The sequence below is a fragment of the Scyliorhinus canicula genome, chromosome 11 (assembly GCF_902713615.1).
Source record: "Scyliorhinus canicula chromosome 11, sScyCan1.1, whole genome shotgun sequence".
Lineage (NCBI taxonomy): Eukaryota > Metazoa > Chordata > Chondrichthyes > Carcharhiniformes > Scyliorhinidae > Scyliorhinus > Scyliorhinus canicula.
The window spans coordinates 153,054,175-153,067,094 of record NC_052156.1 but is presented as its reverse complement, the minus strand read 5'-3'; the positions used below and the strand labels follow the sequence as shown (position 1 = coordinate 153,067,094).

Genomic DNA, 12,920 nt, shown 5'->3' with positions numbered 1-12,920 from the left:
CCACCCTGTAAGGTATTTGTGGATTATAACAATTACGAGCGTGGCACTCAATTGAGGTTTCTGCATTAAAATCCAAATGACAAGTTACGAAAAATTATTTACAATATACATTCTGCCCAATAGGGCCATGCCAGGGTTTAAGCTCCACGCAATTCTGCTCTCAACCTTCTTCATCTAATCCCATCAACATATCATTCTATTATTTTCTCCCTCATGTGTTTATCTAACTTTCCTTTAAATGCAAATGTATTTTTGCCAATTGATGAAAGGTGTTGCCACAGTGCTATCAAGCAGCACTCACTCAGCAATAACCTGCTCATCGATGTTCAGTTTGGGTTCTGCCAAGGCCACTCGGTTCCAGATCTCATTCTAGCCTTGGTCCAAACATGGACAAAAGGGCTGAATTTCCGAGGTGAGGTGAGAGTGAATGTCACTGGCATCAAGATGGGATTTGATCAAGTGTGATCTCAGGCAAAACTGAAGTCAGTGGGAAATAGGGGGAAACCCTTACTGGTTGGAGCCATTCCTAGCTCAAGGGAAGATGGTTGTGTCCATCAGAGGCTCAACATCTCATTCCCAGGATCTCACAGCAGGAGCTCCTCAATGCAGCATCCTCAGCCCAGATATCTTCAGCTCAGCACGACTGCTATTGTTGCTGTTTCATGCTAAGGTTTTTAATGAATAGATTATGCAGGTGTTGTTTGGACTTACATTGTCCAAATTTGGCATCCTGACATTACATCAGCCAGTTAGTCTGTGTGACATCAGGGTAGCGTCAAGTCAACTTGTTCCAGTGTATTCACGGGACGCACATACATGCGCCACATCCTCAGAGAAGGAACATGTGGGCTAGGCATGTGGCAGCCAACAGTACAGCCTACTTTCAATAAACTCAGGTGGATCTTCATAGTGCCACTAGCAGCGCTGAGAAAATATATTTTGCATCCCCGGTACAGTATCTGTTTCTCAAAGACGTTTCTTTTCCTTCTTATCTTTCAGGGTCTTCCAGGGAAGCCTGGCATCAAAGGCAGCAAAGTAAGTTAATTTGAGCCATCTTTCCTTTTGTTTTTTCATTCCTTACCTTCTATCATATTCCAACATGGGTTGCAGTAGTGTTGTGTTAAGTAGCAATCCAGAAGCCTGAACTAATAATTGTGAGATATTGTTCAAATCCCACTCTGGCAGTCTGAAAATTAGAATTCAGATTTTCTTTTGAACTGATGTCAGTGAAAGTGGCCATGAAGCAGTTGGATTGTTGTTTTTAAAAAAAAAACTGGTTCCTAGGAAAACTATCCATTCTTTATCCAGTCTCACAGGCCAAGTGGCTGGCTCCCACCTATCCCCTAAAGTAGTCTAGCAAGCCACTCAGTTGTATCAAGCAATTACAAGTACTTACACCAGAAAGGCTGCAGCAACCAAGAAGAAGGTTCACCACCACCTCCTCAAGGGTAACTTGGGATGGGCAATAAAAGGTTGGTTAAGCTAGTGTTACCTACACTAAATGAGGAAAGTGTTTTAATATGTGTCCAGCCAGCAAGGTTATGCGAGATAGCTGATGCCATAAATTAATATTCCTGCTGGATATTTCAGGAGTTGACAATGGCATTGGAACGTCAAGGGAGGCTGGAGTTCTGTTCTTCAATCTTGGCTGGGGGTGGGAGGGACTCTTCCTTATTCTGCTTTCAGGCAGAACAGGGGCTGGAAAAAAGTTAACATGTTGGAGAAGAATGGGTGGCTATGGGAGATGATCAGATTTCCCACAGATTGGCTGATGGATAGTCACAGGCACAAGGTGGGGGAGGGGCGTGGGGAATACTGAGGGTGGATGAGGAGCTCACACTTCCTTTGAAAGAATTTGGTGACGTTATGATGGGAAACGACACATACTTTCTAGAGCCCTTATTTCTCTGAGCAAGTGCTCAGCTTAGTGGAAATCTAAGATGGCAGGCAGAACAAAACTCCGAAATTATTCTGATTGATTTGATTGGCCTACTTTGTGCCTTTTTCTTGTATTCATAACTCTTGCTCACTGCCTGTATTTGAATAATCATTTCATGATTTTCATTGCTGCTCGCGACTTCTTCATGGCACACCACTACTTACTGAGCTCTGCTTCATTTTGTTTGTTAATATGAAAGTTGGACAACCAAGGCACAACATTTGTATATAGATGAACAAACATGGATGTGAAATATTATTGTAGATACTCACATGGATGTGGGTGCACACTGTGGTCATTAGCTGATTGTCCAACTCAGTTCTGGGCCCAAAGTTTAAGCTGTACAGGACTCTCAAGTTCATATGCTATCATGATGTTCAAACTGAAAGATCAGTAACACTGGTTTTGATTAAAGGAAATATTGATTGTCAGCTTTACCTGGTTTTGTAATGTCATCAGCTCCTTAATTAAATTTGTTATGTCTCAGGGTTGGATGTTTTACATCCGAACTCAGAGCTGGAATAGCCCATTCGGCCCCTGAACATCCTCTGGCATTCGATAAGATCATTGGCTAATCTGATTGTGGCCTCAATTCTTCTTTTCTATCTACTCCCTATAACCTTTGACTCCCTTGTCAATTATTCATTTATCTAACTCAGCTTTGAAGATATTCAATGACTCTACCTCCCACTGCTCTCCAGGGAAGAGAACTCCACAGATCACCCACCCTCTGAGAGAAAGTCTTTTAATCTCCTCCTTTAATAGACCTCTTACTTTCAAACTGTGTCCCCAGTTCTAGTCTGTCCCATAAGGGAAACATCCTCCCAGCCAACTTCCTCGGGATCAATGTTTCAATAAGATCACCTCTTATTCTTCTAAACTCTAATGGGTACAGGTCCAACCTGTCTAACCTTTCCTCATAAGATAACCAATTAATCTCAAGAATTAGTTGAGTGAACCTTCTCTGCTTCTAATGCAATTGTATCCTTTCTTAAGCAATGACACCAAAACTGTACACAGCACTGCAGATGTGGTCTCACCGACAACTGTAACAGAACTTCCCTACTTTTATATGCTATTCCCCTTGCAATAAAAAACAACATTCTATTTGCTTTCTTAATCACTTGTTTCTGCAACTAACGTTTTGTGATTCATGTAGTACAACACTCAGATCCCTCTGTACCACAGAGTTCTGCAATCTCTCTCCATTTAAATAATGTTCTGTTTTTTTACCCTTCCCGCCAAAGTGGATAAGTTCGCATTTTCCCGCATTATACCCCATCTGCCAAATGTTGGCCTATTCACTTAACCTGTCTATATTCCATTGCATATTCCATACGTCTTCTTCACAACTTACTCTCCCACCTATTTTTATGCCAATCAGCAAATTTAGCAAGCGTATATTATGCCCCTTCATCCAGGTTGTTGATGTAAATTGTAAATAGTTGAGGCCCCCCACTGTTTCCAACTTGGCAACTGGAAAATTACCCATTTAGCCCTACTCTCTGCTTTCATTAGTTAACCATTATTCTGTCCATGCTGATATGTTATCCCCTACACCATGAGCTCTTCTTTTGTGTGTCTTTTTGAAATCCAAGGGGCGCGATTCTCCGCTGCCCACGCCGGTTGGGAGAATAGCGGGAGGGCCTCCCGACATTTTTCACGCCCTCTCGCTATTCTCCCCCCCTCGCCCGACCCACGTCACGAATCGCCGTTCGCTGTTTTTTACGGCGAGCGGCGATTCTCCGTGGCCGATGGGCCGAGCGGCCGGGCCTTTACGCCCGTTTTTTCATGGCAGCAAACACACCTGCTTGCTGCCGTCGTAAAAACGGCTGCTGGATGCCCGTTTGGGGCATCCAGAGGCCCGTTTGGGGCGGGAGCACCACCGTTGTGCTCGGGAGGGGACAGGCCCACGATCGGTGCCCACCGATCGTCGGGCCTGCGTCCAAAAGGGACGCACTATTTCCCCTCCGCCGCCCAACAAGATCAAGCCGCCACATCTTGTCGGGCGGCGGTGGAGAAATGCGGAACCGCGCATGCTCGGGTTCCGTCAATGGCGTGATGACGTCACCCGCGCATACGTGGGTTGGAGCCGGCCGCGCGTCATCCTGGCACGCGGCCTTAACGACGGTCGTTAAGGCCGCGACGTCGTGATTCCCGGGGTCCCGCTCCTAGCCCCGATGGGGGGGAGAATCGGGTCCTGGGAACGGGCGTGAAGGCTGCCGTGAAACACGGCCGGTTTCACGGCAGCCTTTACGACTCTCCGCATTTGCGGAGAATCTCGCCCAAGATTCCCACATCTATAGACTCCCCTTTATTCATGTTACTTGTTACTTTCTCAAAGAACTCTAATACGTTAGTCAAATGTGATTTCTCTTTCACAACATCATACTGACTCTGCCTGATTGTATCGTACGTACCCTGCTATAATCTCCTTAATAATATCTGGCATTATTCCCGTGACAGATGTTATGCTAATTAATTAGTTCCCTCCTCCTTTTCACTTCTAGATGTATTTCTGGGATACATTTGTGTCTCCTACAGTGAAGACAGAAACAAAAATAACAACACTTCCACCATTTCCTTATTTTACATCATTAATTTCTAGACTTATTCTCCAGAGGACCAACGGTCATTACTATTACTTTTTTCTTTATTAAATATTTGTAGAAGCTCTGGGTATCTGTTTTTATGTTTCTAACTATCTTTCTCTCAATCTCTATTTTCTGTTTTTATTAGACTTTCTTTGCTGTTTATTAAGCTCTATCCAATTTACTGACCTACTACTAATCTTTACACAACTGTACACTTTTTCTTTCAATTTGATATTACTCTTAACTTCCTTAGTTAGCCACAAGCAGTGCATCGTTCTCATTGTGTCTGTTTTTCACTGTAATGTATCTCTGCTGAGAGCTATGAAATATCTCCTTAAATGCCTGCCACTGTATCTCTACTGGCCTACACTTTAACCTAATTTCCCAGTTCAATTTAGTCTGCACTGTCTCCATACCCTTGTATTTGCCTGTATTAGTTTAAAACACAAGAATTAGATTTACACTTTTCATCCTCAAACTGAATACGAAATTTAATAATTTTATGATCATTGCTACCTAGAGGCTCATTCACTATGAGTTAATTCTATCCCATTGCACATTAGCAGGTCTAACATTGCTTGATCTCTGGTTGGCTCTAGAATGTGCTGCTCTAAGAAATTGTCAAAAATACATTCAATGAACTCATCTTCCAGATTCCATTTGCTAATCTGATTCGTCCAATCTACATGTAGATGAAAATCACCCATGATTATTGTGATGCGGTATTTACAAGCATCCATTATTTCTTCCTATACATACTGCTGTCCTAGAGTATTAGAGTATAGTTATTGTGAGGGGAGTTATAAACTATCTAACCAGTTAATTATTTCCTTTGCTATTTGCGATGTCTACTCAAACTGATTCTACATCTTGATTTTTAAAACTAAGGGCATTTCTCAGTATTATACTAATGTCATCCTTAATTTACAGAGCTGCTCCTTTTCCTACCTCCCTATTCTTCTGAAATGTAAACTGCCCTTGAATGTTCAGGTCACAGCCTTGGTCACCTTGCAGCCATATCTCTGGTCATACATATTTATTCCTAGTTGTGCTGGCAATTCATGCAATTTGTTACGAATGCTATGCACATTCAGATACAGAGCCTTTAGTTCTGTCTTTTCACTATTTTTGCAAACTCTGGCCCTGGTGCGCTCTTCAATTTATTATTATTTAACCATAATAGATAAATGATTGTTGTTTATTGCAGGGTGACATTGGACTAGGAGCCCAAGGACCAAGGGGGCGCCGAGGCATTCTTGGGCGAAGGGTGAGATATGGAAATTCTTCCATTTAAAAACTTATTCTTCCCACTCTCTCTTTCTCCCTCACTCTCTCTCTCTAGGGGCGCGATTCTCCGCCCCCCACGACGGGTCAGAGAATAGCGGGAGGGCCTTCCCGACATTTTTCCCGCCCTCCCGCTATTCTCGCCCCCCCCCCCCCCCCGCCCAACTCCCGACACGAATCGCTGCCGCCGTTTTTTTACGGCCGGCAGCGATTCTCAGCTGATAGATGGGCCGAAGTCCCAGCCCTTTACGCTGTTTTTACGAACGGCAAACACACCTGGTCTGGCCGTTCGTAAAAACGGCGGGAACAACTCGCTTTTTATAACCATGGCACCGATTGGCACGGCAGTGCCACGGCCGTGCCAAGGGTGCCATGGGCCCGCGATCGGTGGGCACCGATCGCGGGCAGCGGGCCCGATGCCCGCGCACTATTTCTCCTTCCGCCGCCCCGCAGTATCCATTCGCGGGGCGGCTGAGGGGCATCCCGGCCTGCGCATGCGCGGGTTGGAGTCTTCCAATCCGCGCATGCGCGGCTGACGTCATATGACGCGTCAGCCGGCGCTAACTCCGGCAAGCGGGCTTAACGAAATTCGTTAAGCCCGTGATGCCGGAGCTTACGGCGTCGGGCTGCTAGCCCCGACCGGGGACCAGAATCGGTTCCCGGTCGGGAAGGGGCGCGCTGGCGTCAAACCCGCCCGGGTTTGACACCAGCCTTACGATTTCTCCCGCTTTGGGAGAATCGCGCCCTAGATCTTTCTTCTTTTTTTCCATCATCCCTTTCTCCCTCTATCCATTTCTTCTTTCTTTCTCCATCTGTCTTCAATTTGTGTCGAGCCGTCTTTCTTTCTTCCTCTCTCTCCATCTCTCTCTTTCTTTCCCTCCCCTATATATTTCTTTCTCTCTACAACTGCCCCTCTCCCTCTCTATATAAACACGTTTCTCTCTTGCCCACCAGTTTAATTTTACTTCTCCACTCCATCTCCTCTTTCTTTATCTTTCTCTCTGTTGCTCTCTCTCTATCTTTCAATGGTACCCCGTTCTCTCTATCCATTCCTATAGGGGTTGGTTAGCTCAGTTGGCTGGTCGGCTCGTTCATGATGTAGAGTTCTGCCAACAGTGTGGATTCAATTCCTGTGCTGGCTGCGGTTATTCATGAAGGCTCAACCTTGCCCCACACCTGAGGTGTGGTGACCCTCAAGTAAAATCACCACCAGTCTCTCTCTCAAAGGGGAAAACAACCTCTGGGACTGTGGCACCGATAACGTATCTATCTCTCTATCTATATATCAATCTTTAATTTCTTCTTTCAATTTTTCTCTCCCTCGCTCTCAATCAGTATTTCTCTATCCATCTCTCTCTCTTTCTATTCCCCTCTCACTCTGAGATATGGGAGGGTACCATCCCCTATTGTATTTTAAATGTGGACAGTAATCTTAAAACATATATAATAAATCATAACTAGTGTTACAGCCCATATTATGTAATATTATTATGTAATATTTTCAGCTGCTTTGAAGAGCATGGCAGAAATCCTGCTCCTGATAGAAATAGTATTCCCTTCTTGAAGTAACTTTCTGGTTTTAAACCTATTTTAGTATTAAAATATTTCTAGTCTTAGATTGAATGAAACGGAATGAATTTTATGGTGGTCAAGGAGGAGTCCGGAAAGAAGAGTCATCAATGGTTTATTCTTTTTCAAAGCGCTGGACAAACTCATCATGGCGTTCGTATGGGGGGGTAAAAATGCTAGGATCCCAAAGAAGGTCTTACAAAAAACAAAAACCAGGGGAGGGTTAGCCCTCCCGAATCTACAATTCTACCACTGGGCAGCAACAGCCGAGCGAGTAAGGGGATGGATCCAGGAGCCAGAAGCTGAGTGGGTGCGTGCGGAGGAGGCCTCCTGCATGGGAACCTCCCTCCGGGCCCTCGCCACGGCAGCACTCCCATCCCCACCCAAAAAACACTCCAGCAGCCCAGTGGTGACAGCCACCCTCCAATCCTGGAACCAACTGCGGCAGCAACTTGGCCTGACCAAAATGTCGAACAGGGCTCCCATCTGCAACAACCATAGGTTCAAACCAGCACTGACTGACGCCACCTTCAAGAGGTGGAGGCAGGACGGGGGGACACTGACAGTCAGGGACCTATACACGGACGACAGGATCGCAACACTGGACGAACTGACAGAGAAATTTCAGCTAGCTGGGGGGAACGAGCTACGGTACCTGCAGCTCAAAAACTTCCTACGAAAGGAGACAAGGACGTACCCACAACCGCCACGACAGACACTACTGGAAGACCTACTGGACGCAAGTATCCTAGAGAAAGGGAACTGTAGTGACATGTATGACCGACTGGTAGATAGGGACGACACCGTACTGGACGCAACAAGGAGGAAATGGGAGGACGACCTGGGGATGGAGATAGGGTGGGGACTCTGGAGCGAAGCACTGCATAGGGTCAACTCCACCTCCACGTGCGCAAGGCTCAGCCTGACGCAACTAAAAGTGGTACATAGAGCCCACCTAACAAGAACCCGTATGAGTAGGTTCTTCCCGGAGGTGGAAGACAGATGTGAGCGGTGCCAAAGAGGCCCGGCCAGCCACGCCCACATGTTCTGGTCTTGCCCCAGACTTGTGGAGTACTGGACAGCCTTCTTCGAGGCTATGTCCAAAGTGGTGGGGGTGAGGGTGGAGCCATGCCCGATAGTGGCGGTCTTCGGGGTTTCGGACCAGCCAGATCTATTCCTGGGGAGGAGGGCGGACGCCCTTGCCTTTGCCTCCCTGATCGCCCGCCGTAGAATCCTGTTTGGCTGGCGGTCAGCAGCACCGCCCAGAGCTGCGGACTGGCTGTCCGACCTCTCGGAATCTCTCCAAATGGAGAAAATCAAATTTGCCATCCGAGGGTCGGACGACGGCTTCCACAGAACGTGGGAGCCATTCATGCAACTGTTCCGGGACCTATTTGTGGCCAATGTACAAGAGGAAGAATAGTCGGGGGAAGGTAGCGGGAGGGGGGGGGGGGGGGGGGCTACAGGTTCGTTACGGGGGTTCGATGGCTAGCTAAGGCCCAAAACCAAGCTAAATAAACATGTTGAGGGGGGGGGGGGGGCGCAGTTACTACTACGAAGATGCTTACCTGTAAATATGTATGTTAATTTTTGCGTGTTTGTTTTTGTTTGTTTTTTTTTTTGTTTCTCTCTCCTAACAATTTGTAATTTGTTCAATATAAAATACGAAAACTGAATAAAAACATTTATAAAAAAAAAAAATCAATGGTTTATTTTCAACTCTTGTTTTAGGAAAAGTATGGAAAAGGAACAGTCCAGGTCCAGCCGGGACTATTCTGGTACCTAGTTTCAGGGATCGCCATTTTCATGATGACTGTCTGTGGGGGTCCCACTGGTGACTGACCCCTGGCAACATCGCCAGCGGAAACTTTGGATGCCTGCGTCTCCACCTCAGAATCCGAGTTCACCACCTCTCACATCTCAGTGTCGGGCCTCCAGGGGGGGCGACACCCCCAGCCTCCCATGTGCCGGGCTGATGTAGTTCGAAGACGGTTCCTCTGGTAGGGTGTGCCCAACACTGTCCCCCTACTCCAGAGGTGATCAAGGCCCTTTTGCACTGTCCATTCCCAATCGTTTACTTGGTATGTGACTGGCCCAGTCTGTTCTACTACAGTCCCTGGAATCTAACGGTTCCATCCCCGAAGTTTCAGACGTACACCGCATCCTCCGGTCGGAGCCTTCCGGTCAGTGCCCCCCTGCCTCGGCCTTGCCTCTGCAGGTCCTGACTGGTCGCACTCTCCCACCAATATCGGGGAACTTGAGGCTAAGACGGGTCCATCAATAGTTCAGCTGGTGTTATACCGGTCGTGGCATGTGACGTGGTTCAGTAACTAAATAAAAATTATGTCAATCTCATTTCCATGGATCCTGTGCTCTGTTTCTTCATTCCTCTCTTGAAGGTCTGCACCGCTCACTCGGCCAACCCATTCGGTTTGGGGCTGTCCGGATGTTTCTCACCCCGTTGCCTTCATAAAGTGTGCAAACTCATCACTGGCGAACGGGATACCATTGTCCGTAACTAGCAACTTCAGAATGCCGTGGGGGCTAAAGGAGAGTCGTAGCTTCTCCATGGTGGCCATCGATGTGGTGGAGTACATCCAATGGATATCCAGCCACTTGGAGTGGCCGTCTACCACGAGTCAAAACACAGAACCTTGGAAAAGCCTGGCTAAACTGGTGTATGGGCGCACCCAAATCTTGCCCGGCCATTCCCATGGGTGCAATGGTGCGGCTGGCGGAAGCTTCTGATGCTCCTGTTGGGCCAGTCATTCAATCTTGGCATCCAGGCCTGGTCACCACATACAGCATCTGGCCAGCATCTTTACTTTCGACACCCATGAGTGCCTGTTGTGCAGGTCCTGGAGTATGGCCTGAGGACCCTGGCTTAGGTCCATGACACGAGCCCCCGCAGAAGGTTTCCGTCTTCCACACTGAGCTCCTGTCAAAGGCCTGTACTTCTTTGGGCAGCTTCCCAAGACAATGTGGTGTGTTTTCGCCAATACTGTGTCCTTTTGCATCCAGTCACGTATCTGAGTGGCGGTGACTGGCAAGGTCTTGTCAGCTCTTGTTGGGGATGGGGTCATGCTGGTAATGGGAGCCAGCTCAGCGCATCGTATGCCGCTAGCGATAAGGCCCAGTGTGTATCCGGGCAGACGCTATTTGCGGGATCGCCTTGTCCTCTTTAAAAAGCCCTAGCAAAGGCTTGTGGTCTGTCACAATGGTGAATCTCAGTCCATTTACATATTAACCAAATTTCTTCACCACAAAGACGATGGCCACCCTTCTTTATCAGTTTGGGTGTAATGGCGTTCAGCCGCAGCCAAAGTCTATGATGCGTATTCTATTGAACTCTCCCATGCTTCCTCCATCTGTGGAATAATACTGCCCTGATGCTGTAAGGCGAGGCGTCGCACATCACCAAAAGGGACTCGGAAGGATCCTAATGGGTCAACAACCACGACAATGTTAGCTGCAGCTTTACCCTGGCAAAGGCTTTCTCCTGAGACGCTCTCCATGCCCATTCTTGGTGTTTCTTCAGCAATGCGTGTACCGGTAAGAGTGTGGTCACCAGTCTAGGAATAAATTTCCCGTAATAGTTTACGAAACCTAAGAACAACCGCAACTCTGTCGCGTTTTCCGGAGTGGGTGTTTGTCTTGTCGCTCGCACTTTCTCCTCAACTGGGTGTAGGCCATCACGGTCAACTCGATACCCCAAGTATGTGACTTCCTTGGCATAGAAAATGCACCCCCCCCTCTTTAGCGGATGCTCATCTCAGAAAACCGACAGAGGACGTCCTCCAGATTGCACAGATGCTCCCTGTCCAAGGCCCTGGTGACTAGGACGTTGTCCTAGTAGACCGCCACACCCGGGAAGCCTCTGAGAATGTTCTCCATGATCCGCTGGAAAATGTCACAAGCCAATGGCCCTCCAAATGGCAACCTCATATGTTCATGGAGGCCGCTCTGGGTATTGATGGTCACGTAACATCTGGAATTGGCATCCCACTCCAACTGGAGTTAGGCGTGACTCATATATAGCTTGGAAAAACAATGACTTCCAGTTAGCTTTGCGTAAAGTTCTTCAGATGGTTTCACAGGTCGGCGCAACATCGAGGGCCGAAGGGCCCGTACTGCGCTGTAATGTTCTATGTTCTATGTTCTATCTTCGACATTGGATACCTGACCAGACTAGAGGTCTTGTTTACGGTCAACTTATAATCCCCACACAGGTGTACAGTTTCGTCATGTTTTAGTACCATGTCTACCGGTACTGCCCAATCGCCAAAATGTACCGGCCAGATGATACCGAGGCCTTCCAATTGGCTTAGCTCGTTCTCGACTTTTTCCAGCAACACAAAGGGAACCGGGCAGGCCCTGAAGTATTTTGGCTGGGCCTCAGGGTCTACGTGTATCTTGGGCAGAGCCCCTTCAATTTTGCCCAGGCCTTCTTGGAAGACCTTGGTACTTCTCCAAGATTTGTAAAGCCCTCCAGCACCCATCCAGAAGACCTGCTGCCAGAGGCGTTGTAGCCAATCTCATCGCAGCAGAGTGGATGCAGGGCCCCGCATTATTATTAGCAATAGCCTAATGGATGTTGTGCGTAGGTCACTGGGGTCATAGTCGTGTCTGCTACGGTTAGGCGTTCTCCCTTATAGGTTGCTCATCTTGCCTTGATGTCCCAAAAACCCAGCTGTTAAATCCCCGTCCTAATTTTCTCGAGCGTTTGTCTCTTTATTACTGAACCCATGACCCCAGTGTCCAGCTCCATATCCAGTGGATAGCTGTTGATGTGGATAGTTATTCAGATGGGGCAACCTGCAGTCTGGAAATGTAAGTTAATTGCATGCACTCATCTTCACCAGGCTGTTTTAGGTGGAGGGTCCTGGCTCAAGGCTGGTGTCTCCCTCGGAATGGGTCTTCTGGCTGACCCGTGATTTCCTATCTCTGCGGTTTTGCTGGCCACAAAGTGCTGCACCACCGTGAATCATCCTGCATCGACTCCGGGAGGGAGGGGGGGGGGGGGGGGGGGGGCTCCTGCCTGCTTACAGCATCCCTTGGCCAATGAGCCTGGTCCTGACAGTATTAGGGCCAGGGTTGGGTTCCAGGGATCCCACCTGTAGGAGGTGCCGTGCATCTGAATGGGTGGGGGTGCCAGACACTGTTTACTTCCATTCCTGACATCTCCTTGTGTTCCTGGACTGCCTTGTCTGCGCTCTCCCATGAGGGGGAGATCTCAGTGGCTTTTTTTTAGTTCCAGCAATGGCTCGGTCAGTAATGTCCGCTGGGTCGCCATATTATTTACTCCATATAGAAGGCGGTCCTGTAGCATTTCCTGCAGGGATGACCCATAATTGCAATAATCGGTCGGTTTGCACAATCGCGCCAGAGATACGGCAATGGACTCCACTGAGGTTCTTTGTCTGTATTAAATCAATACCTTTGCATAATGACCAATGGCTTGGGGGTCACAGTAGTTTGACACAAGCGCCACTAGCTCTTCAAACATCTTTGGAATCTGGGGTTGCGGGATATGT

General features: G+C 47.8%; 1 protein-coding gene across 1 annotated transcript in view; it reads left to right on the top strand.

The window, feature by feature from the left end:
• The window catches only part of LOC119973530 (collagen alpha-1(VII) chain-like), a 528,770-nt gene that overhangs the window by 367,814 nt on the left and 148,036 nt on the right, over positions 1–12,920 (top strand). The window contains 2 exon segments of the mRNA XM_038811804.1: positions 1,000–1,035; positions 5,741–5,800. Coding sequence (XP_038667732.1) covers positions 1,000–1,035; positions 5,741–5,800 — 96 coding nt within the window.